The sequence below is a fragment of the Panthera onca genome, chromosome A2 (assembly GCF_046562875.1).
Source record: "Panthera onca isolate mPanOnc1 chromosome A2, mPanOnc1 haplotype 2, whole genome shotgun sequence".
In the NCBI taxonomy this organism is placed as follows: Eukaryota; Metazoa; Chordata; class Mammalia; order Carnivora; family Felidae; genus Panthera; species Panthera onca.
Window position 1 is genome coordinate 63,545,643 of NC_138340.1, and position 24,985 is coordinate 63,570,627.

Sequence of the window (24,985 nt, forward strand, 5' to 3'; positions counted from 1 at the left end):
TGTATGTGCATTTTGGATTTGTAAAACACTTCCAACGCTCACATTAATTTAATTCCCTACATTGTGTGGTAAATCCTTCATTTATGTTTTAGTCTAAATAAGTCTGAGTATTACCCTGAAAAGTTGATAAATTGAATTCGTCTTGAATTTATTTATTAATTTATTTTTGGATACTGAAACAATTCCGCTAATCTTTTAGGATCTTGAATTCCTCCAAGGAACTTCTCCTGATGGAAAAGAGATTGCATTCCCCGGAGGACGAGCAAATGCACTTTTTTTTATCGCTGGTGGGATTTCTGGAGAAATTATTGCCTAATCCTTTCGACTCGCCCCGGGTTCCCAAATCCAGTGACCGCCCATCTCCCACCGAGACTCTTCTGAACACAAGCCATTTGTGGGTAAATCATTCAAGAAGTTTAGAGAGAGACCCATCTGCTCTTGATACTCAGAAACTTCTGGAACTTGGCAAAGCAGTGATCGCAAGAGCACAAGCTCTTGAACGTCTCTGGACAGAGAAGGAATCAAATGATATTTTGAGATTTATGGAATTAGTACTTTCTGAAATGAATCCCAAGCTCCTGGAGTTGTGGACGGATGGCATTTCAAAAGGAGAAAGAGACACACTGGAGACCTTGACTACAGGTCTTAACTTCTCTGTTCCAGAAGACGAGAGGGTCCTTAGCAAAAGCTTTAACTTTTCTCAGTTGTTCCATTCAGATTGGCCTCCATTACCATCTGTGAAAATGGACTTTGTACCTTTATGTGAAACGGTCCTAAGCAGCCTCTATGAATTCGGATTTCTGAGGCAGGGCCAAGTCTCCGAGGCTCTGGACGTAGTCTGCGCTTTACGGAACCTGTCTGAGCGTTTCTCAGCCCTTCCTGAACCCGAAAAACGAGAAGTTGCTAAAATCTTGACTCAGCTCTATCTCAGCGTCTTCCAGGACAAAGATTCAGCTTTGCTTCTGCAGATTTATTCTTCCTGGTTCCAATCCATGTCTGAATTCTTGAGCATTCAGGGCACAAACTCTTTGCTACCCTCCCTTGCACAAATCTCAAAACACATTTTGGATATCATAAAGCAATTTCATTTCCAAAACATCAGTGAAGCATTTGCATTTTTATATGAGACAACAGGGGTTCTCGAGGGAATTTCGGAGGGATCTTATTGTCAGCAGTTGCTTTCATTTTTTAACTACCTGGAACTTCAGGCCCAATCCCTGGTGTCTACACAGGGCCCCGAATTGGAAGTGATTCATGCTACGTTGACAGGTCTCAAACAGCTGCTTGTGGCCAACGAGGATTTCCGTATTTCTTTCTTTCAGTACATGAGCCAGTTCTTCAACGGATCAGTAGAAGCCCTTTTGGGTAATGAATGCTTTGCTTTAGACAGTAAAAACGTTTCTTCTGTGAATTATTCAACAGACAGAGGGTCTTCATTTATTCTTCCGTGGACACAAATTCTTTCCAACCTGTCCGCGAATGGCAGTGTGTTCAATGAGTTAATGGCTGTTCGCTGCACCGTCTCGTGGCTCCAAATGTGGACTGATATCTGGGGAAGCATATCTCAGATATTCAAGTTTGGTGTGAATATTTTCACTCCTCTTCATGATGGCCTCACTCAGCTTCTGGATGAATTGGAAGGTGATGTGAAAATTTCTAAAAGCTGCCAACGAATGTTTCCTACCCACCACCCCGCCAGACTCATACTGAATTTGTTTAAAAATGTAACCCAAGCTGATGGCTTTCATGATTGGGATGAGTTTTTGAGTCTCAGGGATCTTTGGGTAGTAGTGGGTGATGCCTTAGTTAGTGTAAAGTCACTTAACCCCGACCAAGTAGAGAAATCCCTTTTCACCATGGAGACTGCCCTGAGTCAGCTAAAGACATTTCCATTAAACACAAATGCCAGCAGAGAGTTTTTATATTCTCTGCTTGACGTTTTCATGGAGTTAAGCGATACCTCAGAATACATCGACAGAGACGTACAATTGTTAAATCACCTTCTTTCAAATAACCTCACAAATCATGGAGTGAAGTTTGAAAGTGTCATCAACGAGCTAAGAGAAACAATGTTATTGCTTAGAAATGTGTCACGTGACCAAGATTTATTGTCCTGTGCCAATATTTTCCAAAATGTTACCAAGTTTATTTTGGAAGATGGCTTATTACATGTAAATATCTCACAGAGGACATTACATATTCTGGCCGTGTTAAATTCCACATTTTCCTCCGAGGACACAATCAGCAGACGGAAGGGGTGTGTTGCATGGGTAGATATCATGAACCATCTGTACATGATGTATAACTCCAGTGTTTCACAAGGTTATCCTCGGGGTATTTGGAAGAGTTTCAGAGATGTAGAGAACAAAATTAACTCTACATTGAAGCTTGTTACTGGGATGCTGAATATAAAGGACCCTCATTGTTCGTTCAACACGTCAGATCCAGATTGCGTGAATACTGTATTGAAAAATGTAACTGATTTCCTAAATGTGATACTCACTGAAGTCTTTGAAGAGGAAAAGGTACCTAAATTAGAGATTTTATTAACTCTTTTAAATGATTCCACAGACCAAGTAAGGATGATTATCAACAACTTGACAAGAGACTTTGATTTTGTACCTCAATCCCACTGGAAACGTTTTACTGGATTCGTTCTAAGACCCATAGAAATGTCAGATGACTTACCTAGTCAATTTAAAAATCTTTGGCTGCATTTAGTAGCTCTGGGGAAGGAAGTTCAGAAACTTATGAAGGCTATCTCCACTCACATCCTAGAAAGTGACTCCTCTTCTACATCTGAGAAGCTTTTCAACATATTTGTTACCAGTCTAAAAGAAAAGGATGTCAACAGCTTGGGCAATTCATTATATCAGTTAGTCAGTTACCTTGCCTTCAACTTCTCTTATGATCTCCAACATCCACCACAAATGAGTCCGCACAAAATCACGAAAGCTGTAGGACTTGGTATCCAACTGATGAGGGATGTGTTCAACTCCCTGACACCCTCAGTTCTTCACAACATTCCACGAGATGCAGGTAATAGTCAAGTGTTCAAGAAGGTAACTTCTCTCCTGCGTACCCTCAAGAAGCCAGACATAGACCTACTGGTCGACCAACTTGTACAAATGAGCGAAGCGCTAACGGATTTCTTTAAGAACGTCAGTAGATTGGGTCCTGGCCGTTTGGGGGCCAACCTGCTTGTTGGCTTGCTGGAAAAATTTGTGGACAGCTCACATTCTTGGAATGTCAATCACCTGCTCAAGCTCTCACGCCTGTTCCCGAAGGATGACGTTAACGCGGTGGTAGATGCCTACTACGTGCTTCCTCATGCTGTGAAGCTCCTGCAGAGAGGAGTTGACAAAAACATCACAGAAATCCTCGAGGATGTCTACAAGTTCACTGTTCTTCATGGCATCAGCATCTCAAATATCACCAAGGAAGACTTTGCTATTGTGATAAAAACTCTTTTGGACATGGTGGAGTTGATATCAGATAAACCAGCAATTCTTTCCGAGGCTTTAACATGCCTTCCTGTGGTTTGGTGCTGGAATCACACGACTTCTGGATCGAGGCAAGATCCCAAGGTAGAAGCCTGTAAATCCCACGAGCTCACGTCCTTTTATAGCAAAGTGGCCAGAGTACTCGACCTGCTCCACCTCTCTCCCATGGGCGGAGGTTTACAATGTTCGGATGAAGGCTCACAGGAGGAGATTTCTAGGACGATGGTCTGTGTCATTCATGAACTAGTGGACTGGACTTCCATTTTTCTAGAGCTGTCCGAAGTCTTCCACGTTCAAACTTCACTTGTAAAAACCATGCGAGAATTTTGGCATAAAGTGTTACCGTTTGTCCCGTCTTCTGGAAATCAAAGCAACAGTGGCATCTCTGAACTTTGTCCCAGCGGCCCCCTAAAGCTAGTTGCTTCTCAGATCATAGCAACACTGAAAAGTGTTAGCTTTACAAAAGTTGCACCAGATGAAAAGATTCTTGATACACTAGCCAATTTAAGCAAGATCCTCAACATTAACGAAGGCACAGAGGCATCTGTTCAAAATAAGATTTCCTTAAATTTGGAAAGGATCATGAAATTGCTTTCTGGGGATCGGCACCTAGAAAATGGTGCCCATTCTGTAGACTCTCCATTTGTGATGTTTCTGGATGCTAACATGACGGACAGTGGTTTAGAAGCACCACCAAGGTTTACTAAAACAAGTGACGCGACTTATAACTCTTCTTACTTTGAGGAACTGTGGCTTGAGGTTGAACAAATCATGACAGAGCTAAGCCACGACTTTCCTATCAGACACCTGCTTTCTGAAATTAACAAAGAAATTCAAATGATCAGTTCAGAGACTGTTCAAAACATAACTTTGCAACTTGCCCGTGTGTTTGAAAGCCTGGGGTCCTTGTCACTGAAGACATCAGAAATCATTGAAGATTTTCTATTGGGCATGAAAAACTGGCTCCATAAACGTGCGAACAAAGATGACTCCAGAATGATTGAGACATTATTTCTTCTGACAGCCAGTGAGAATGCAACTGATGATACAGCTCTGTGGATCAAAGATTTTGCTACCTTTTTGGGTTTTCTCAAAGCCATTTCTAGGGAAGGTGACCTCGATGTAGCCCATTTGACACAACTGCTAAGCCAAGAGCAGCTAACTAATTTGTCGCTCGTTCAATTCCTTTTTGAAAGTGTCCTAATTAATTCAATCAGTAAGTTAGCTGGGAGTTCTCTGGAGGCAGCCTCAAATTCGAGTGATACTGACCTTCAGATAACGAATTTCATTAACCTCACCTTGAACCAGACTCCTTCAGGAAATGGTGCAGGCATAATCCTCCCTCCACGAAGTGCAGTGGATTTCATGGAACAGCTTTTGCAAACGTTCTTCTCGTTTTTACTGGAGGAAAATTCTGAGAACAGACTATCTCTTCTGCTGAAGGCCTTCCACAAAGACATCGCTGCAGAGATGAGGTGAGTCTGCTTTTGCTTGGTATAGTAAATGCGGTTGTCACACGTTACAATCTGCTTTATTTCCTGAGCGTGTCAACATCAGTGACAGCATTTGTACCTACCACCTACGAGTCACCTTTGGCATGAATTTTGTCTTAAAGGACATTTTATTAAAGTTTCAAGCTGAGATAATTTTGATGATTGTCATCTAAGTAGGAAACACGTTATAGAAACCTAGCCCCTGGCAATTAATTGCTTATGCTTTCTTACATTCTTGGGTTATGAAAATAGTTATGAAATTCTATTTTATGTGGAACTTAAGCCCTATTTCTTATACATGTAGATGCATATACACAGTCATAATTGAATCGATGTATTAACTGTCTCATCACAAGTGAGGGGTTTAAATATTTTTATTCCAGTTGATCTCCTGTGATGTTTATATTTGGAATTGAGGAAATTCTAAAACTTTAAATGCTTTTTTAAAGAGTTTATTTATTTTGAGAGAGAGAGAGGGAGAGAGAGAGAAAGAACGTGTGCACAATCAGGGGAGGGACAGAGAGAGAGAGAGAGAGAGAGAGAGAGAGAGAGAGAGAATCCCAAGCAGGCTCCACACTGTCAGCACAGAGCCTGACACAAGGCTCAAACCCCTTAACTGAGAAAGATCATGGCCTAAACTGAAATCAAGAGTCATCGGATGCTCAACCGACTGAGCCACCCAGGCACCCCAAAATTCTAAAACTTTAAAACCGAGAGTCACGTTAAATTTTTTTCATATATCCTTTTTGTTTGTTTTGTTTTTGTTTTTGTTTTCATTCTATTCGAAGCTTGCCAGTGAGAAGGCTGGAGGGAATTTCTAATTCATTCTGTGACGTCTGTGTCAGTCAGGGCTCAGCCACAGAAATCGAACCAGAACAAGGATTTAATTCAAGGATTGGCTACTGTGCTTTCAGTGGCCAGCTAAGCAGGTGCAAAGTCACTAGAATGGGCTGTCCGGAAGGCACACTTAGAAGCAGGCAGAATAGCATGGGGAGGAAATTACTGTCTGCAGGAGGCAGTCAAGGGTGAGGGGAGGTGACTGGCAGGCAGGGGCTATTTGGAGTTGCTAGGTCAGGGAAGTTTAATGCCCACCCTGAACACCCTCCAACCTCCCTGAACGCCCTCCAACCGAGAAGTCAGACCCCACCCCCGGGACGGTATCCTGTCTTACTGAGTCAGAGTTTACTCACCAGGGGCTTTAATCGCACCTGCAAAATCGCTTCCCAATGGCACCTGGGTTAGTGTTTATGCTGCAAACTGGCCACTTCCCTTTATCCTTCACTGTCATGAGGGAAGACACTGTGTCACTCATGGAGACCCACAGCTCATGGCAAAGAGATTCTTGGGCTGTCGCTCAGCCTAGCCACGCTGATGCATCACAGCCATCACCTATCTGAGCCATTTGCTAGGACTTTGAACGTTCGGGAAGATGTTCCCTCTTGCAGCGAGAGGCACTTCATTGATTTCACCTTCCTGTCTTTTCTAAAAAGCCAAAGTATGTGCCTTTTGAAGTGACTAGGTTTGAGGCATCCTGATGGGACTATGCGTGACATTTTCCACCCTTTTCATTATTTGGTGCCAAATAACGGCACCTTCTGGAAGGTGTGTTAGCATGTTGTCTTGCAGACTGTGTGATTCCCCCATGATGCTCCTGTACAGCCAAAATGTGACTCTAGGTTTTAATCTTCCCACGGCTGAACATGAAATTAAAACACATTTATTTATAGCTTTGTCCCAAAGGATAAAATTCTAGAAATTCTGTCACTGGATCAATTTCTTACCATCTTGAAAGACGACAGACTGATGAGCATTTTCTCAAGTTTAAAGGACGCTATACATCATCTCATCCAAAGGCCATTTATTTTAGACAATGGACAATTTCATTTTGATATTCATCAAGGACTGAAGTTCATGAGAGATTTATTTAGTGCTCTTCCAAGGGAAACCTCAGGGAAAAACAAGTCGGAAGATAATTTGGAGTTTCTTACGGTTGTGAGTCACTTGCTCCGCCACGGGAACAGTTCTGAAGACCTCTTCCAACTCAATCACGATCTCAGGTCAGCCCTTCAGCTTGTGAGAGAAACTTCCACAGAGCTAGCACGGCTCATGGACGCGCTCGCCCACTCTCCTCACAGGGGCTTCCGTAACGTGTATCCCGCACTCCGAGAAGTCATACTTGCTAATCTCACTGGTCTGCTTTCCTTTATCAATAATTCATTCCCTCTAAGGAACAGGACAACGTTAGAAATGACCAAGAGATTCCTTGGTGTTCTCTCAAGAGCTGGTGGAGAAAGTGGTGCCCCGGAGCCCCTGTTGGAAATGACTGACACCGTGACCTTGCTGGTGAGGGACATTGCCGACATGAGAGATCTTGCCTCCTTGGTGAACTCCACTGTGGAACTGGTCAGGCTAGCTCAGAAGGTTTCCAGGAAGGTGGCCACTATTTTTGAAACCCATCTCATCTCTAGTGCCAATGACACCATGAAATTCTTTGACAGTCTCTATTCTGTTTTGCAACAAAGTGTTCGAAATGCTGTGAATGAAATAACCACTTTGAAAAACGTAGACCGTTTCCTATCTGAAAAGATAAACAACTTGTTGACGCCGTTTCTTGACTTGGCTTTTGGGATGACTGGGGTCACACCTAATATTTCACAAGACTCTGATATTGTCAACACGTCATCTAGCACATTCTCTCATGTGAACCAGTCCAAGGACTTTTCTGATATTTCGGAAGAAATTGCTGAATTTTTAACTTCCGTGAAAATCAATTTGGGGGCTATGGAGCTTCTTCTGGTAGCTTTTAATAACGCAACTCAAATATTCAGTATGGATTCTGTCAGCCTATGGGAAGAAATTTTGGATTGCTTCGTTCCTATAAGTAGTATCATCAACCAGATAGACTTCTTGCACCCTCATCCACTCCCCACTCATTGTTGCCCTCAAGGTACTAAATGGGAAAGAACCCAGGAAGTGATCCTGTTTTTGGATGAAATGCTATCACGAGACAGCACGGAAATAGGGACGTACTTGAGAATGGCGATTGATCTCACCTTGGAAGCTCTTTGGAGTAACTTAGAGAAAGATAACAGGTCTGTCTTTAATCTGTTGCTGACATTGGTTCAACATCCAGATGACCTTCTGAAAGCCATAGAGACAGCTGGGGAGGTCTCTGGTGGAACAGGTGATCTGAGCGAAGCTTTGTTTTCCAATGCATCTCTGATTCCGAATGTAACTCGTCAACGACTCGAGCAATCAGTCCAGATCGTGTTAAGGAGAATAGCTCTCTTGAGAAAAGAATTTCCCCTGAACAACTCTCAGTGGGTAGACTCCATGAGAACATTGTTCCAGCCCATCTTTGAGAGCTTTATTAATGCAGCCACTGGAAAGAATACCACATCGGGGAAAGAAGAGAGCATCGAGGAGGTGATGGCTGATTTTCCTTACATCCTCAAACCGCTATCAAGTTTCGAGAAGTACCTGAAGGAACTAATTGCATTGATGGAGTGCTGGCAAGAGGTCCCACTGATGGATCAAAGGTAAGAAAACGCCCGACTCACTTCCTTTTTGCCCCATTGCAGGAACTACAAAACAGGACTGCGCAGGAATGACCTCAAACCAGGTTAAGTATGATTCTCGACTTAACTTGATAGCACGTTGGTGTCTGTCCAGTGTCTTCACGACCTGACCCATGATTTGGCATTCAAATATGCTTTGGGTTTATTAAACGCTGTGTGAAAGTACATGCTTTCATTTTCAACAGTAAAAACTTCTTCCATTCACTCGTCCCAGGCTAGGTACAGACACAGCTTTTCTCTTCATGTGCTCTGGCTGCCAAAGGTCATTACCGTGTGACAGGCAAATGAGATTATAAGGCTATGCGCACCATGCAGAAAATCTTGCTTTCAGTGGTAACCATCCCTGGAAAGGGCCAGGAAGCTGTTGACTTCTTCCCTCTTTAAGGATTTTATTTTATTTTTTCATGTTTATTTATTTATCTATTTTTGAGAGAGAGAGAGAGAGAGAGTGAGAGCGAGGAAGGGGCAGAGAGAGAAGGGGACAGAGGATCCAAAGCGGGTTCTACACCAACAGCATGATGCCGGGCTCAAACTCATGAACCATGAGGTCATGACCTGAGCTGAAGTTGGACCCTTAGCTGACTGAGCCACCCAGGGGCCCCAAGGATTTTACTTTTAAGTAATCTCTACACCCAACGTGGGGCTCGAACTTATAATCCCGAGATCAAGAGTCTCATGCTCTACCAACTGAGCCAACCAGGCTCCCCGGCTTCTTGCCTTTCTAGATTCAACCCAGCGCTATGGTTGATCCACTTCCAAGCAGTGCCTCTATCCCTGAGAGGCAGGTCAGGGGGGCCTTGCTCCCGTCCTGTTACTCATTATGTTCTGGAAGCTTCTGCTCCCTCAGGTTGGAGGATTTGTGCCCTGGGTAGTGCAGCCTCAGAGACTCTGCTTTGTCCCAGTCTGTCCTTCCTGTGTGTGATGGAACCGTGTGGATGGTCCGTAGTCCCTGCCTGTTCCTACCTTTCTCTTAGTCTCATGGAGAGATTGGAGGTGCCCTCAAACCCTCCCTCACCTGCCAGAGAGCTTGACCTGTTTCCTGCTGGTCCTGCTGCTATGGCCACGTTTTAGAGCTTGGAAGGGTTTCCTTGGTTAGTGAAATAGGGGCCTCCCGGCATGAAGGCCTGTCACTGCTTCAATATTTGTGTGCTGGCTTTGGAGGCCCTTGCCTCATCCTTGCGTTGGCTCTGGTCCCAGACTATGCTGAAGTGGACTTTACAAGCTGCCCTGAATCTTTGTTTGAGCTGGGGGTGGTCCTGGCAAGCCCTCTTCTCCACCAACCCCAGTTTTCATCTGACGTTTCCCATTCTCCAGGGAGGGAATTTATCCCGAGACTGGAAACCAACTGGCTGTGAACTGGCTGTGTGGTCACCACTTTGTCAGTAGGGTCACAAGGCTGGGTTCCCAGCATCCCCCTGCTTGGTGATTACGTGCCTCTCTTCTCTCTGTTTTCACTCTTTCTAACATCAGCTTCTTCAATGGGGAAGACCTCAAGTGCCCCAAACAGGTAATCCCATTGGTCATGGGTTTGAGGTCTGACTTGCCTGACTTTTTTTTTTTTTTTAATTTTGAGAGAGAAAGAGAGCACAAGTGGGGGAGGAACAGAGAGAGACAGAGAGAGAGAGAGTCCCAAGCAGGCGCCATACGGCCAGTGCAGAGCCCGACACGGAGCTCAGTCCCACCAACCGTGAGATCATGACCTGAGCCGAAGTCAGATGCTCAACTGGCTGAGCCACCCAGGCGTGCCTGGGGAAAGTAAATTTAAAACAAGATGCTGTAAAAACAGAGTTGCATTAAACTCCCCCCCCTCCCCCCCCCCCCCCCACCACCACCAAGGCTTTGGTTGCCACGGTGTTCTGGAGAATTCTGAATGTGGCATTTACTCAGATGTGACATCTCCGTGTCTGCCCCAGCAGTATGTGTCCCAGAGTGGGTGACTCAACACAGAGGTCTCAGAATCCAAGATGCCTTTCTTCTTTCATTTTTAATTGATCTCCAGGTGTTATCTCGCATATTTCTTTTCAAGGAATTCCAGGGAATTTCTTTGGGCAGGTGTGCCCTTAATCAGTTAATGTCACCCACGTGGGGGATGGCGGGGGGAGGAAGGAATAGACGGACGCACACTTTGTTCAATTCTTTTAGAAGTGCTTCACAGATGATGTTGTTTATCTGCTCGGTTGTGTCTGATTTGGAGGACGGCTTTGAATTGTGGGAAGAGTATAAGCTCATCTAAGAGTGAGACAAAAGCCATTTGGGGTTAAAAAAGAAACAAGAGGCAAATGTGAATTCCTGGGCCCACTTTGTCAGCAGTGTGACGGCAGAAAGTGAGCAGGGTTGCCGCTGTGTGCTGGCACAGCCCTTCGAGAACCACCGTTGTGGCTGGACCGGCCCTGTGGTTGCGTGACGGCCTCAGCAGTGAGCCCAGGGGACTCTGAAAAAGTAATGGTTTATGACTTACAAGTTCCGGAAATCCCACAGCCCACGTGGGGTCACAAAAGGAGGTCATGCATGGAAAGAGTGCAGGCTGGGGGTTCCGCTTTATTTGGGGCTGAGGGTGGGTTCCTGGGGTATTGTAGGCTCAGTCTCTGTTGGCGAATTTAAAACAGAAGATATTTGGGGCGCCTGGATGCCTCAGTTGGTTAAGCGTCTGACTTCGGCTTGGGTCATGATCTCACGGTTCATGAGTTCGAGCCCTGCGTCGGGCTCTGTGCTGACGGCCCGGAGCCTGGAGCCTGCTTCGGATTCTGTGTCTCCCTCTCTCTCTGCCTGTCCCTGCTCATGCTCTGTCTCTCACTCTCTCAAAAATAAACACACATTTAAAAAAATAAAACAAATAAAACAGAAGAGATTTGAAGCATGGGAGGAGAAAAGGCAAGCAGCTCGAACGGTCAGTTGGAAAAATCATCCAAGATCTTGAAAACCAAGGTGCCTCAGTGTGGCATGGCTGGTAATGTGTGTTTTTGAAACACATTGGAGGTAGACGGACGTGTTGGCAGTTAAAGGTTGAGCCAGGCACTTGCGTCACAAGAGGAAAAACCGGGGGAGCCTGGATGGCTGTCATTTAAGCATCCTGCTTCGGTTCAGGTCATGATCTCACGGTTTGTGAATTTGAGCCCCTCATCAGGCTCTGTGCTGAGAGCTAGGAGCCTGCTTAGGATTCTCTCTCTCTCTCTCTCTCTCTCTCTCTCTCTCTCTCTCTCAAAATAAATAAATAAACTAAAAAAAATGAACATAAACCCAAAAAAAGAAAAGGAGAATCCAGTGGTCAGGACTCACACCACAGCAGCGTATGAAAACTTTGGTTCGGTCTGTGTTATTCCAACCCCTCCAAGTGGACTCAGTAAAGCCAACACCCGTGCACACACATGCACACTCATGCTACATACCCTACAACTTTAGGCGTTTGTTCAGAGATAAGAATCTCACGTCTATACAGATTCATCCGTTGCAGTGAATTCTCCACACGTAAACGGTCAACTGCGAGATTTCTTTCCGCTGCCCTTCTCCTCTGCTTCTCATTTTTGCCACCCTCTGATCCTTTGCCCCCTTCTGTTTGAGAATGGATCGAGACAAGGAGAGGGTGGATGTCCGGCTTAGTGGCCACAGGGTGGATACTTCGAACTACGGTGGGAGACTCCGTGTTTCCTCGAGGTGTAGATGGCTATTTGTGTGTCTGGACCGAGTGTTGCAGGCGTAGAGTTACCATTTATCGTCGCGTGCGTGAAGGATGCATGTGGCTCGCCGATTTTCACCTGTTAAGGCCATTGTCTATTGTTTTCTTTAGTGTTGCCATGTGTCAGATTTTCCAGCAGCCTCAGAAACCCCCGGAAGCCGTGGCGACTCTGCAGAAGGTGACGATGCTGGCTCTGCACCTGTTCCTCATCCTTGCAGGTGGGCTGCTCCTGGCCCTGTGCCGACGTTCAGGGTTCGGCTGTCCGTGAGATGGGTGGGTTACCCCCGCGTGTCTGGTCCAGTGCCTGGCTTCTGAGGCTCCCAGGGACCTGGCCTCCCAGGTCCCCCACTTTCCCACCCATTGCAACTCTTCTCCAGCCAAGGCCGGTGGCCCCCACGCCCCCCAGCTGGGCTTTTGGTCTGTGTCTTTGCTCACAAAACGTGCATCCTTGTCTCCTTGACTTAAACTCCAGCTGAACTAGGGGCGCCTGGGTGGCTCAGTCGGTTAAGCGTCCGACTTCAGCTCAGGTCATGATCTCACGGCTTGTGGGGTTCGAGCCCCATGTCGGATTCTGTGCTGACAGCTGGGAGCCTGGAGCCTGCTTCGGATTCTGTGGCTCGTTCTCTCTCTCTCTCAAAAAAAAAAAAAAAAAAAATCAAACTCTGGCTGAACTGTGGCCCTGAGCCAGAAGCACGGCCTCCCTCTCAGCCGGCAGTGACGCCCAGCAGACCTCGGTCACGTGCAATGTCCGTGCCCTCATTCCTACGCCTCCCTCTGCCAGAGGCGGTGTTCCTTGAAGGCAGCAACCATGTCTTCATCCTCGGTGCCCATCCAGTGCCTGGCACGGAGGATGCCCCCTGAATTCCCAGGGTACTCTAGCCCCCCAGCGCTGATGCCCTAGAAGCCCCCCTTCCTGCAGCCTTAGGTCCCTGGGAGCAGGACCCAGTGCTCATTTGGTTCTGCCTCCGCGATGCTCAGCACGGTGGCTATAGTCCCGCGCAGCTCAGTATTTATCTTATAAATGAATTCGCTTGGGTCTTAGGATCCCCGTACTGTTGTGAACTCCTTGCGTGGACGTTGTGGGAACAAAGGCACCGGGTTCTCCCAGACTTCGCGCGGTACGTGGGCGGTGCATGTCACAGAGCTCCTGATCCCAGGGGCTGGATCCATGCCGCTCCAGGAATTTGTCACGCGAGCACAGGTCACCAGCATCCCATGGCAGCTCCTGAACCGGGCCACACGGCCCTCTTCGGGGCGGTAAGGCCGGGGGGTGGGGCAGCGGGTGCGGGACAGTCCAGGAGACAGGGCCCAGCCCCGCCCTCTGCAGCTCTGTCTCCGCAGCAAGGCGGCAGCCGGTATTCATCACGCGATGTCACACCAGGCTGGGTGTCGCTGTCCCCGAGAACAGCACAGACCCCAGCTCCACCCCCACGGAAGTGGAATCAGGCCGAGTGGGGCACACGGTGGGGGCGGGCACTTCAGATCAAACGGGCCGAGTCTGAGTCCAGCTCAGCAGGTGCCAGCGGAGCAAGCCTTCCAGAGAGTGGGAACCAGGCCCAATTCAAAGCTCACTTAGGAGGCTGGGGACACGGGTCGCCCCATTGGGCCTTGCCTGCTGTGGGTGTTGACTCGTGCTAGGCCACCCCTTACAAGGCAAGTTGAGGATGAAAAACAGTAATTTTGGGACCCACGCAGGCATCGTTTACCCTAAGAAACATGGAAAAGGAATGTATGTGTGCGTTGGGGAGGAGGTAGTGAGACATCTGGTGGGTAGATGTCAATGAAACCCAGGTGTCATGTGCTTTAATTCTTTTTTTCTAAATTTTTGTTAATGTTTACTTATTTTTTGAGAGAGAGAGAGAGAGACAGAGCGTGAGCGGGGGAGGGGCAGAGAGAGAGGGAGACACAGAATCTGAAGCAGGCTCCAGGCTCTGAGCTGTCAGGGCCTGATGCGGGGCTCGAACTCGTGAACCACAAGATCATGACCTGAGCCGAAGTCGGATGTTCAACCGACTGAGCCACCCAGGTGCCCCTTTGTTCTTCTTTTTAAGGAAAATCTCTCCTCCCAATTAGAGATGTTGCAAATATCGGCAATTCTGTTGAATATGAAGCATTAGATACCCAGGTACGCCTTAGGACGGGCACCAGATGTCTTTGGCACGGGGAAGCATGCCCAGGTAAAACGCAAATCCCGTTTTCTTCTGCAGTCCGAAGGCTTCCCTGACATTGTGCCCAGCCACCTGCAGACATGTCATTATTCTGATATTTCTCAGTCAGCCAGCGTGATGGCTTTTAAGTGAACCGAATGTTCATTAACAGCTAGATTTATATTGATTTTGTCCTTCTGCTTTGCAGCTGCCAGATTAATACAGCATGCCTGAAATTACATTAGCAACAGAATTAATTTTGAATTTTTATGTTTCGAGAAAACTCAGGCATGCCTGAGCCCCATTCAGACTGTCGCTCCCATTTTTTCCTTACAGAACTGTCACTCCATGTATGGAGTAGGAGGGCAGTGACAGGTGGGGACCGGGGATGTGCACCAGCCAGTGAGGATTTGGGGTGGCGGGTGGGGGGCCACAATGGGCACATGGCTCCTTTTCCATCACACAAGGGAGTCACACTCAGATCAGGTCCTGTTACTACTGAAAATACAGTAGTTATTTGCATGTCAGAGAATTACGTTCAGGATCACCACGAGGAAGGCCGTCATTTTTGTCCTCTGGATCTCATACTCGAAGTCTGTTAGAAGCGTCTGCATGAGGACAGGGCATGTGGCCTGATGTGCTCATAGACCTTAGGGGGAGTAAGTTGTCTTCTTTGATCTTCGGTTTCCCAAATTGGCACTCTGGGGCCCAGGAGAGTCAGGGGGGCTGCCCAGGGCCTGGGAGTGAGGAAGTCAGGGCCTCTCTCCTGCCGAGGAAACTGTGGGACCCAGAGGAGCAGAGGGGAGAGGTCCAGAAAAGGGGGGCGGGGCTGCAAAGCCAGAGCAGGGTTTTCCAAAGTGTGCAAGAGCCGGGATTAGCCACAGTAGCCGTCAGAAGGGTCAGGCCTACAGCAGCGATCTGAGGGCCAGCAAGACTGGGCTGCGAGCCTGGTGGGAGAGGCCCAGACAGCAGTGCCTTGGAGGGCACACTGCCAGCTGATGTCGGATGCAGGGGTGGGTGTGGGCAGATGTGACAGCCCAGCCTGTCATCCCCAACCTGCACCTTCCAGAAAAGCCAGGCCTCCGTCCTCACCTCTCGCACTTTGTCATTTTATAGCAGGAAACACAGGACGTAGTCCTTGCCTAAAGTCCCACACAGGCAGTGAGTTCTTTCCTGGAGCATTCGATGCCTTCCTAGGTCTGGATAACATAACCCTGAACACACTGTTATGTCTTCTCCAAAGCAGAGGGACCACTTATCTTCAGAGATAGATGCTCTTGTATCTAATGGTGCCGTACCCCTTTTGTTCTGTATTTTAGTGAGGGATTGCTTAAGAGACATAGTTTACGTTTTGTACAATAGGGAGATCTCTTTTCAAAATCTGAAATAGTGAGATCAGTGAGAAAATAGAAACAAATGAGGCATTCATGTGGTTGCTTCTAAAAGCAAGGCTGGGTATAATCTTCTATTTTTAATTAAAAAAATTAAAAAAAAATTTTAATGTTTATTTATTTTTGAGACAGAGAGAGACAGAGCATGAACGAGGGAGGGTCAGAGAGAGAGGGAGACAGAATCTGAAGCAGGATCCAGGCTCTGAGCTATCAGCACAGAGCCCGACGTGGGGCTCGAACTCATGGACTGTGAGATCATGACCTGAGCCGAAGTTGGCCACTTAACCGACTGAGCCACCCAGGCCCCCCTAAAAAATTTTTTTAATGTTTATTTATTTTTGAGAGAGAGGAGGGGGAGGCTTTGAGTGGGGGATGGGCAGAGAGAGGGAGAAACAGAATTGAAGCAGGTTCCAGGCTCTAAGCATCAGCACAGAGACTGACCCAAGGCTCAAACTCACGAACTGTGAGATCATGTCCTGAGTCGAAGTCGGATGTTCAACCGACTGAGCCCCCCAGGCTCCCCAAGACTGGGTGTATTCTATGTGGACTGCATTGTATATGGAGTTGGCCCTTGAATGATGAGGGGTGGACATCCACTCCCCATGCTGTCGAAAATCCACATATAACTATTGATTTCCCCGCAAAATTAACTACTAATAGCCTACCTTTGACCAATAGCTTTAACATAACCGGTCAATTAACATGTGTTTTGTATGTTCTGTGTATCATACATTGTATTCTTTTTACGGTGTATTTATTTAAGTAATCTCTACATCCAGCATCCGGCATGGGGCTTGACCTCACAACCCTGAGATCAAGAGTCCCACGATCTACTGATTGAGCCAGACAGGCAGCCCCTTATACATTGTATTCTTGCAGTAAACTAAGCTAAGAGAGAAGAAAATGTTATTAAGAAAATGCTAAGGAAGAGAAAATACATTTGTAGTGCTGTCCTGTAAAAAATGCATGTGCAAGTGGATGGACCTGTGCAGTTCAAACCGCTGTTGCTTAAGGGTCAACCATAGTTCAAAGCAGCTTTTTTAAAAACTGCTTTTGACAAACAACGTCATAATGTAAGAAGTAGGACCGAATTCTTTGCCGAAATGAAGAAAATAGAAAAGATTTTGCTACTCCTGACAATGTATTTTATTTTGCATAATGAGCTATTTTATTTTGCATAATGAGTAAGGTGACCATATTTACCAGACATCTACTAGGCGCAAAGGTGTGTGCTGGGGGCCGGCAGTGACCTGAGACAAGACATTCAAAGGTCCTGCTAGGTTCTCTGCAGCGTGTGCAGGCGGGGACGTGCCTGAGGCAGGGACGTGCGTGAGCAGGGACGTGCCGGAAACTAGACCTGCAGGAACCAGGGACGTGCGTGAACAGGGACGTGCACGGAGCGGGATATGCGTGAGCAGGACATGCGCAAGCCAGGGACGTGCACAGCTGGGGATTCAGAGGGGACTCAGAGGGGGCCAGGGACTCCTGAGGCAGGAGCTCTCACGGGCAGGGTCAGGAGGCATGACCCGCCCTGCAGGAGGTGCAGGTGGCTTTGGGAAGCAGGTAGGAGCACCAGGGATGAGCGGGGACAGAGGCGGCCGTGGCTGCAGAAGGCTGTGGATGCTGCACCAGCCTTTGGGCAGATTCTTACTGTCAACGCAACATGAGCAAATCTTTTAGAAATTGTAAAAAAAGGAAGGAGTTTAGTTCGAGCCCACGTGAGGTCAGCTGCCCAGGATACACAGTCTTCCCAGAGAGGAGCGTGCTCCCGGGAAGGAACATTTGGTGCAGGTCGGGTATGTTCTTTGTTACATGGAGAGTTCATCAACAAATCATCATCAGGAAGGATGTTCCAGAGAATTACAAAGTTTATCTTATGCTTTTAGTATGTGCAAGGTTGCAGGCTTTGGAGGTGTGGGTACTTAGGGAGATTTTTAATTTTTTAATTTATTTTTATTTTTATTTTCAAGAGAGAGAGAGAGAGGGAGAAAGAGAGCACGAGAGGGGAAAGGGGAGAGAGAGAGAGGGTCTCAAGCAGGCTCCATGCTCGATCCCATGACCCTGGGATTATGATCTGAACCAAAATCAAGAGTTTTTGACACTCAACCACCTGAGCCACCCAGGTACCCCATGGGAGATTTTTAGTCTTTTTTAAAAAATTTTTTTAATTTTTATTTTTGAGAGAGAGAGAGAGAGAGAGAGAGAGAGCGAGAGCGTGCGCGCGCAAGTGGGGGAGGGGCAGAGAGAGAGGGAGACACAGATTCTGAAGCAGGCTCCAGGCTCCGGGCTGTCAGCACAGAGCCCGACGCGGGGCTGGAACTCACAGACCATGAGATCATGACCTGAACTGAAGTCGGACGCTTAACCGACTGAGCCACCCAGGTGCCCCTCATTTTGACGATTTAAGAAATGTGGATGAACTTGTAATCAATTTGAGTCTTTCAGAGATGGCTCAGTGAGAGCAGCTGTCTGGGGAGAGGATCGTGCCCTCATGACGTGGCTGTGTGTTTCCTCTGGCAGAAAACCCTTCCCTGACGAAGGACATCATGTGTGCTGCTCTGAGCTGCCAGCGAGGTGGGGCATGGCGTGTCCTTTCACCCGTGCTACAAGTGGCCGCCTTGGCTCACGGCCACTACCAGGTTTGTCCTCTGCCACGTGTCCCGGATATTCACGTTCATCCCGATTGGCCCTGCGAGGTCGCGTCGGGTGCTAGGCCGTGGGGTGAGCCCTCTCCTCCCCTTCCCACCCCACCCTCCTCTCCCCTCCCCTCCCCACCCCTCGGCTTCTGCCAGGGCTGTGCTGGGGCGAGCACGTGCACCCGTGAGCGCGGGCCGTCCCCGTCCCAGAAGTCTGCACACTAGCTCTTGAACAGCAACTTGTTACTGAGCAAATTCTGTGAACGTGTGTTAGAATAAGTTACGTGAAAAACAGAGGTTCCTCAATTCCTAACGATGTTAGCGTGCTGTTGAGTCTGTTCTCCTGGAGACTGCCCATGTGGGCTGTGTCCGACTGGTGGAGGTGCCCCACCGGAGGGGGCTGCTGTCCACCTCTTCCCAGTTCTTTAAAAAAATTTTTTTTAATGTTTATTTTACTTTTGAGAGAGAGCGACAGAATATGAGTGGGGGAGGGGCAGAGAGAGAGGGAGCCACCGAATCCGAAGCAGCTCCAGGCTCCGAGCCGTCAGCACAGAGCCCGATGCGGGGCTCGAACCCACGAACCTCGAGATCGTGACCTGAGCCGAAGTGGGACATTCGACTGAGCCACCCAGGCGCCCCTACCTCTTCCCAATTCTGGGTTCAGGGACGTCGTGCTGGTGGCTTGAGCTAGGCCATGGTGACGCCATGTACACCACGGAAATTGGCAAATTCTACGAATAAGATCTTTTTACCCAGGGAGCCAGTTACTAAACATTTACGAGCCCGTCGTGGGTTTTGACTCCTGGAGAACATGCCAGTACCGGAACCTTCTTTCCTTCAAGCGCTCATCCTGGACGCCATTTATCACTTGTGTTCTCCAGTGACGCTGCTTTAACATATGTCCAGTGGAAGCTGGATCATCACCCCGAGTAGAGAGAGGGGTGCTGGACAGGCTGGAGGAAGTGAGGCTAAGCCCCAAACCCGGTGACGACGTGGAAGGCCTCCCTCGCTGAGGAGCAAGAGTCCCGGGCCCTGCGTCGGGCTCGAGGAGGGGTGACGTGTTTGGGAAGCCAGGGGGCTTCTGCAGAGATGACGCCTTGGCGGCCTGTTGATTTATTTAGATCCTCCACATCTTATTTGTGCCTCCTGCAGGTCTTTGTCCTGTATTAAATGTGGATCCATAACAAAAAAACCCGACAGCCGATTTTTGAGTGCCGAGTGAAGTTTGCAATCATAGAACAAGGCCAGAACTGCCAGCATTCAAAGCTGCCTCAAGGATCGGGTTTCTAGTTCCAGTTATCAGGATTGTCCACGGTTCTGGCTGGAAACGGCGAGGTCCGTTTTGATAGAGAGCCGAAGTTCCTGTCTTTTGTGACAAAAATAGAATTTTGCTTATCTCAGGATGCCAAAGCCTCGAGGACAGATCAAGGTTTTCAAGAGCCTGAGGCTTTTAGAATCAGAAATGCTCTCCGGCTGGGGTGTGAAGTGCCCTGTGCCCGGCAGAGGTGAGGGAAAGGCATGGAGCTATTTTTAGCATCCAAGCATCTGACTGAACGGAATGTTCTAACACAGAATCGCCTCAGGGCCAGGGGACGTGAGAGCCCTGGCCAAGTTGATGAGGCCAGGGTTGGGGGTGTGGCCCCATACCGCCTTTCGCTCGTGCCCCTCAGTGGTGGAAAACAGCAGTCAGGGGGATCAGAATTTACATTAAACTATGACGCAAGTGCCCAGTGAGTCCTGACATGGAGAATGTGGCTGGGATCCAGCTTGGACTGGGGGCTTCCTGCCCTCCCCCCAGATCTAGCCCTTTGGAGCCCCCCTGGGCATCATTGCCTCTGCACAACAGACGGAGTTCACCTCACTGACCAGCAACTATGGGATTACAGACCTCTTTAGCCAGAGTCTGACTCGTGTGCTTGGTCGCCTTAGCCTGTCCCCAAAGCACAGCCTCGCGAATGTCAGCCTCAGCTTTTGTCCCCGACACTTCCTGCGTGGAGTGTGGGGTGTCTGTGATGAAGGAAGCCAGAACTTTCCTTCCAGTGTCCTTGCTGCTGGGGAGGGGTGTGCACTTTCCTTTCTCTGCAACCCCCTATATATCAAAATTATTGCGTTGTTAAATTTAAGAATAAAATCCAGAACAGGAATATTGTAAATGAGTAGCATTACGTTTCATGTGCATAAAATTACAAAGTACGAACTAAGGATTCTTTTGTAAAAGGGAAGGCAGCACCGTGCAGCGGATTTTCTTCAGCCCACGTTCTCAGAAGTGGGTTGCACCCATAGTTCTGACCTGGATGCATCTGTGACCTGTGTGCTGGGAAGAGGGGCCTCCACGGAGGAGGGGGATATTGAGATGGGGTCTGGATGTCCAGCCATCTTGCAGATGCTCTGCCCGATGGCTGTCTGTCCTCTGGGTTCCTCTCCAGGATGCAAGCCTCTGGGAGGCAGGGGATTTGTGTCTTGTGTTCACCACTCTGGGCTTGTGCTCAGGAGGGGTTTTCTGAATGGGTGAATGATTGAACCATTCTATAAGATTTCTGTTCTAGCTTCATTCCCAAATTGATGGGGAAAACGTGAACTGGGAAAGGGAGCCATGATCCTGGGCGAGTTAGTGAAGAGGTGCCGGGTGTGTGGTGGTCTGCTGGCTGGGTCGGCTCCCCCGGGATGCAGGTCCCAGGTGCTGTGCTGCTGCTGGTGGTGGTGGTGGTGTGGATCTGGGTGCTCTGATCGTGTATGAGTGCTCCCAGTGTTATGTGGGAGTGCTCCCCGGTTCCATGTCTGGGATTGTTCCCTGGTGTCCTGTGTGTGAGTGTTCCCTGGTGCCCTGTGTGTGTGCTCCACGGTGTTCTGTGTGGGTGCTCCCCAGTGCCATGTGTGTGTGTGCTCCCAGATGTTGAGTGTGAGTGCTCCCTGGTGCCCTGTGTGTGATTGCTTCCCAATGCTGAGTGTTTGAGTGCTCCCAGGTCCGAGTGTGTGAGTGCTCCCCTGTGTGTGCCCTGTGTGTGAGTGCTCCTTGGTGCCAAGTGTGAGAGTGCTCCCCAAGGCTGTGTAGATGCTCCCAGGTTCCCGGTGTGTGAGTGCTCCCTGGTGCCAAGTGTGAGGGTGCTCCACAGTGCCATGTGTGAGTGCTCCCCAGGGCTGTGTAGGTGCTCCCAGGTGCCTGGCATGTGCGTGCTCCCATATGCCCTATGTGTGAGTGCTCCCCAGTGCCAAGTGCGAGGGTGCTTCACAGTGTCATGTGTGTGAGTGCTCCCGGGGCTGCGTAGGTGCTCCCTGGTGCCAAGTGTGGGGGTGCTTCACAGTGCCGTGTGTGTGCGCACACGTGGGAGTGCTCCCCACTGCCTTGCCAAGTCTCAGGCCCCCAGGCAGATCCTCGTGGCTGCGAGGGCTCAGGTCCCTCTGCCTCCTCACGCAGTACTCTTCACATGTAACTCTCCCTGGAACGCGTGTTTCTTCGCGCTCTCCGGTCACCTGAGTGATCCGTGGTTTCCTTTGTGAGAGCAGCTAAGGTGGGTGTGAGGGAAACGTGTGGAAGCTGTGGTCAGCAGAAATCTCATGAAAGTGTCGCTTACCTCTGGTCCTTTCTTCCTGCAATTGCATAACCTGGGGCCAAGCTTCCACCATCAGGAAGGGTCGTGGGATGTAAATACAATATGAGGATGCGAACACGGTGCTGGCGCTGTGACCGACTGACATGTGGTGGGATTTCTGTGTCGGGGGAAGGTACAGACCAGCCTGTGTGTCTTACACGTACTTAATGCACGTGCAGCTCTCCCGTGTTCGTCACAAATTGTTACATAGGAAAGAAGTTTTGCGTTTTTACCGATTTATAGGGATTATTTTAAAAGCCTTTTTTATGAAATGGTCTCTTGTGAAGCTGGTTAATGTTCGTAAGAAGACGCTGAGATGACCAAGGACTCCTGGAGTCAGGGTCTAGACTGGGGGATTCCATCGAGCCCCTGGGAGTCCTGGGAGCACCTCCCTTGCCGAGGGGAAGATCGGGCGCTTCCGGGCTGCGCTGCGGACTTCAGGACAGGGCAGACCCAGCTTTTACCCACTTGATGGATGGACGACCACATACGGTTTCTTCTCAGTGGTCGGTTTTGTGGCTGGGAATTGTGCAAAGTGTCAGTTTTCAAACCAGGAACAGACTCCAGGAGGCCAAGTGCCAGGTCACCAGCTGGGCTGTGCTCACACCCTGTCAGGCCGGGGAGGACATGCCCCTTGCCTGGAGGGCCGGTGGCAGAGGAGGGCACAGAGATGGTCCCCCGTGGCCCAGCCACTGATGGCAGTGCGAGGGAGCCAGCAGACCTGCTCGCACGTGCCCTGTGTCTGGTGCTGCGTCTCCCGAGGCCCAGGAAATAATCACACGCCGTACCCGGGGTGGGGTGGGGAACACGTTAGGTGGGGGGGATCAAGCACGTGTTGATCCAGAAACCAGACAGGAGCCCTTACCAAGAAGTGTGTGTGTTTCTAACCACATCCTTGCTGTTTTCTAGGAAATAGAAGAGACATGGTCCTCACCCCTCCAGCTGGACTGTGAAAGTCTTAGCAGGAATCTTTCCAGCACCCTGGTGAACTTCAAGGCTAGCCTGGAACACGCCACCGACCAGGATTGTGAATGCGAGCCGGTGCTGGACTTGGCCCGACAGCGTGTGCACACGTATGTGCGAGCTCAGCCCCGTGCCTTCCCCGTGCTTTTCCCCGCCTTCCCCCGCCTTCCCCCGCCTTCCCCGCGGTTTCCTTCGTAAAGATATCTCAGGACCTCAAGGGGCGGCTGGGTGGCTCAATCGGTTGAGCGTCCACCTCTTGATTTTGGCTCAGGTCTGACCCCAGAGTCATGGGATTGAGCCCCGAGTCAGGCTCTGTGCTGAACGTGGAGCCTGGTTAAGATTCTGTCCTCTCTCTCTCTCTCTGCCCCACACCTGCTCTCTCTCTCTTTTTACCCCCCTCAAAAGAAAAAGATGTCTTGAGTTTCTAAGTTATGAATCTCAGACAATAATGTGTACCACATACTATGAATATGCATATAAATACATCAAATTTTCCATGGCTTTAAGTTAAAAACATTTTTTTAATGTTTATTTATTTTTGAGAGACAGAAAGAGAGAGAGATAGAGAGAGCAAGCAGGGGAGGGGCAGAGAGAGAGGAGAGAGAGAAACTCAGGCAGGCTCCAGGCTCTGAGTTATTAGCACAGAGCCTGACGCGAGGCTCAAACCCACGAACCACGAGATCATGACCTGAGCTGAGGTTGGATGCTTGATCGACTGAGCCACCCAGGTGCCCCATTCATGACTTTTAAGTTTTTAATTAATTATTATTATTATTATTTGAGAGAGAGAGAGAGAGTGAGTGAGTGTGGGGCAGAGAGAGAGGAGAGAGGGAAACTCAGGCAGGCTCCATGCTCAGACAAGCCCAACATGTGGCTCAATCCTATGACACTGGGATCATGACCTGAGCCAAAATCAAGAGTTGGATGGTCAACTCACTGAACCACTCCGGAGCCCCTATTATTAATTTTTTATTAAGTCATGTCTACACCCAACGTGGGGCTTCAACTCCTGACCCCAAGATCGAGAGTCGTGCACTCCACCGACCGAGCCAGCCGGGCGCCCCCATAACGTTATGTTTTCAGTGGGAAATATAAGAGCGGCATTAGCTCAAAGGCTAACTTTATTGATGATCGAGATACTAGATCAAACGTTAGAGATTACAATATGGTATCAAATGCGTTTTATAAGGGCCACCCAGGTGGTTCAGTGGTTGAGCATCCAACTCTTGATCTCGGCTCAGGTCATGGTCTCACGGTTCATGAGTTCGAGCCCCGCATTGGACTCTGCACTGAGCCTGGAGCCTGCTTGGGATTCTCTGTCTCCCTCTTTCTCTGCCCCTCTCCCCAGCTCATGCTCTCTCTCTAAAAAGAAAAATAAATTTAAGTAAATAAATAAGTGAATACGTTTTGTAAGGGCAGTCACTGATTCCTGAAACTGCTTTCCTATTGGATTAGCCTTGTTCTGTGTCCTCGATGTCTGTGCCCCCGGAGGAGGAGCTCGGACACTTTGTATCCTGCAAATGACTCAGAAAGAATGATGTTCACCTGACTCCTTGGGGTCCCAGCTTCCTACGCATTCCGTGATCTATCCTGTCTGTTGTTTCCATCAATGCAGAGTCATTTGTGGCACACCCTTATCCCCCTGACTCCTCTCGCCTGGCAGGGGCCCCGAGGGGATGCTCGCGGAGCCATGATGGTGTCTCGGAGAGCGTCAGGGGGTGCGCTGTGTCTGATTATCTGAGGAAGCTTGTGGAAATGTGATGCGATCCAACTCCTCTCCTGGGAACGGGAGCAGTGTTATTCACCGTTGTTTCCGGGGCTTTATTTTGTCTAAATTAGCTTTAATTTTGTGCCATTTTAGGTTGGCCCAAAGCCTCGAGGAGACTTGGTTGTCGGGGAATCCCGTGATGGCCTTCCTCAGGAATTTCACAGTGACCGAAGGTAAGATGGGGTGCCCTCCAAGTTCGCATCCTTAAAGATTGTGTTTTCTCACACAAATATGTTCCTAAGA

The 24,985-nt window shown here is 48.7% G+C and overlaps 1 protein-coding gene across 1 annotated transcript in view; it reads left to right on the plus strand.

The window, feature by feature from the left end:
- Nucleotides 1-210: 210 nt before the first annotated feature.
- The window catches only part of LOC132679001 (ATP-binding cassette sub-family A member 13), a 301,866-nt gene continuing 277,091 nt past the window's right edge, over nucleotides 211-24,985 (plus strand). The window contains exons 1-6 of the mRNA XM_060632081.3: nucleotides 211-4,978; nucleotides 6,724-8,535; nucleotides 12,359-12,465; nucleotides 18,306-18,424; nucleotides 22,921-23,084; nucleotides 24,836-24,915. Coding sequence (XP_060488064.3) covers nucleotides 231-4,978; nucleotides 6,724-8,535; nucleotides 12,359-12,465; nucleotides 18,306-18,424; nucleotides 22,921-23,084; nucleotides 24,836-24,915 — 7,030 coding nt within the window. The 5' untranslated portion in view covers nucleotides 211-230. The remainder of the gene's footprint in view (nucleotides 4,979-6,723; nucleotides 8,536-12,358; nucleotides 12,466-18,305; nucleotides 18,425-22,920; nucleotides 23,085-24,835; nucleotides 24,916-24,985) is intronic.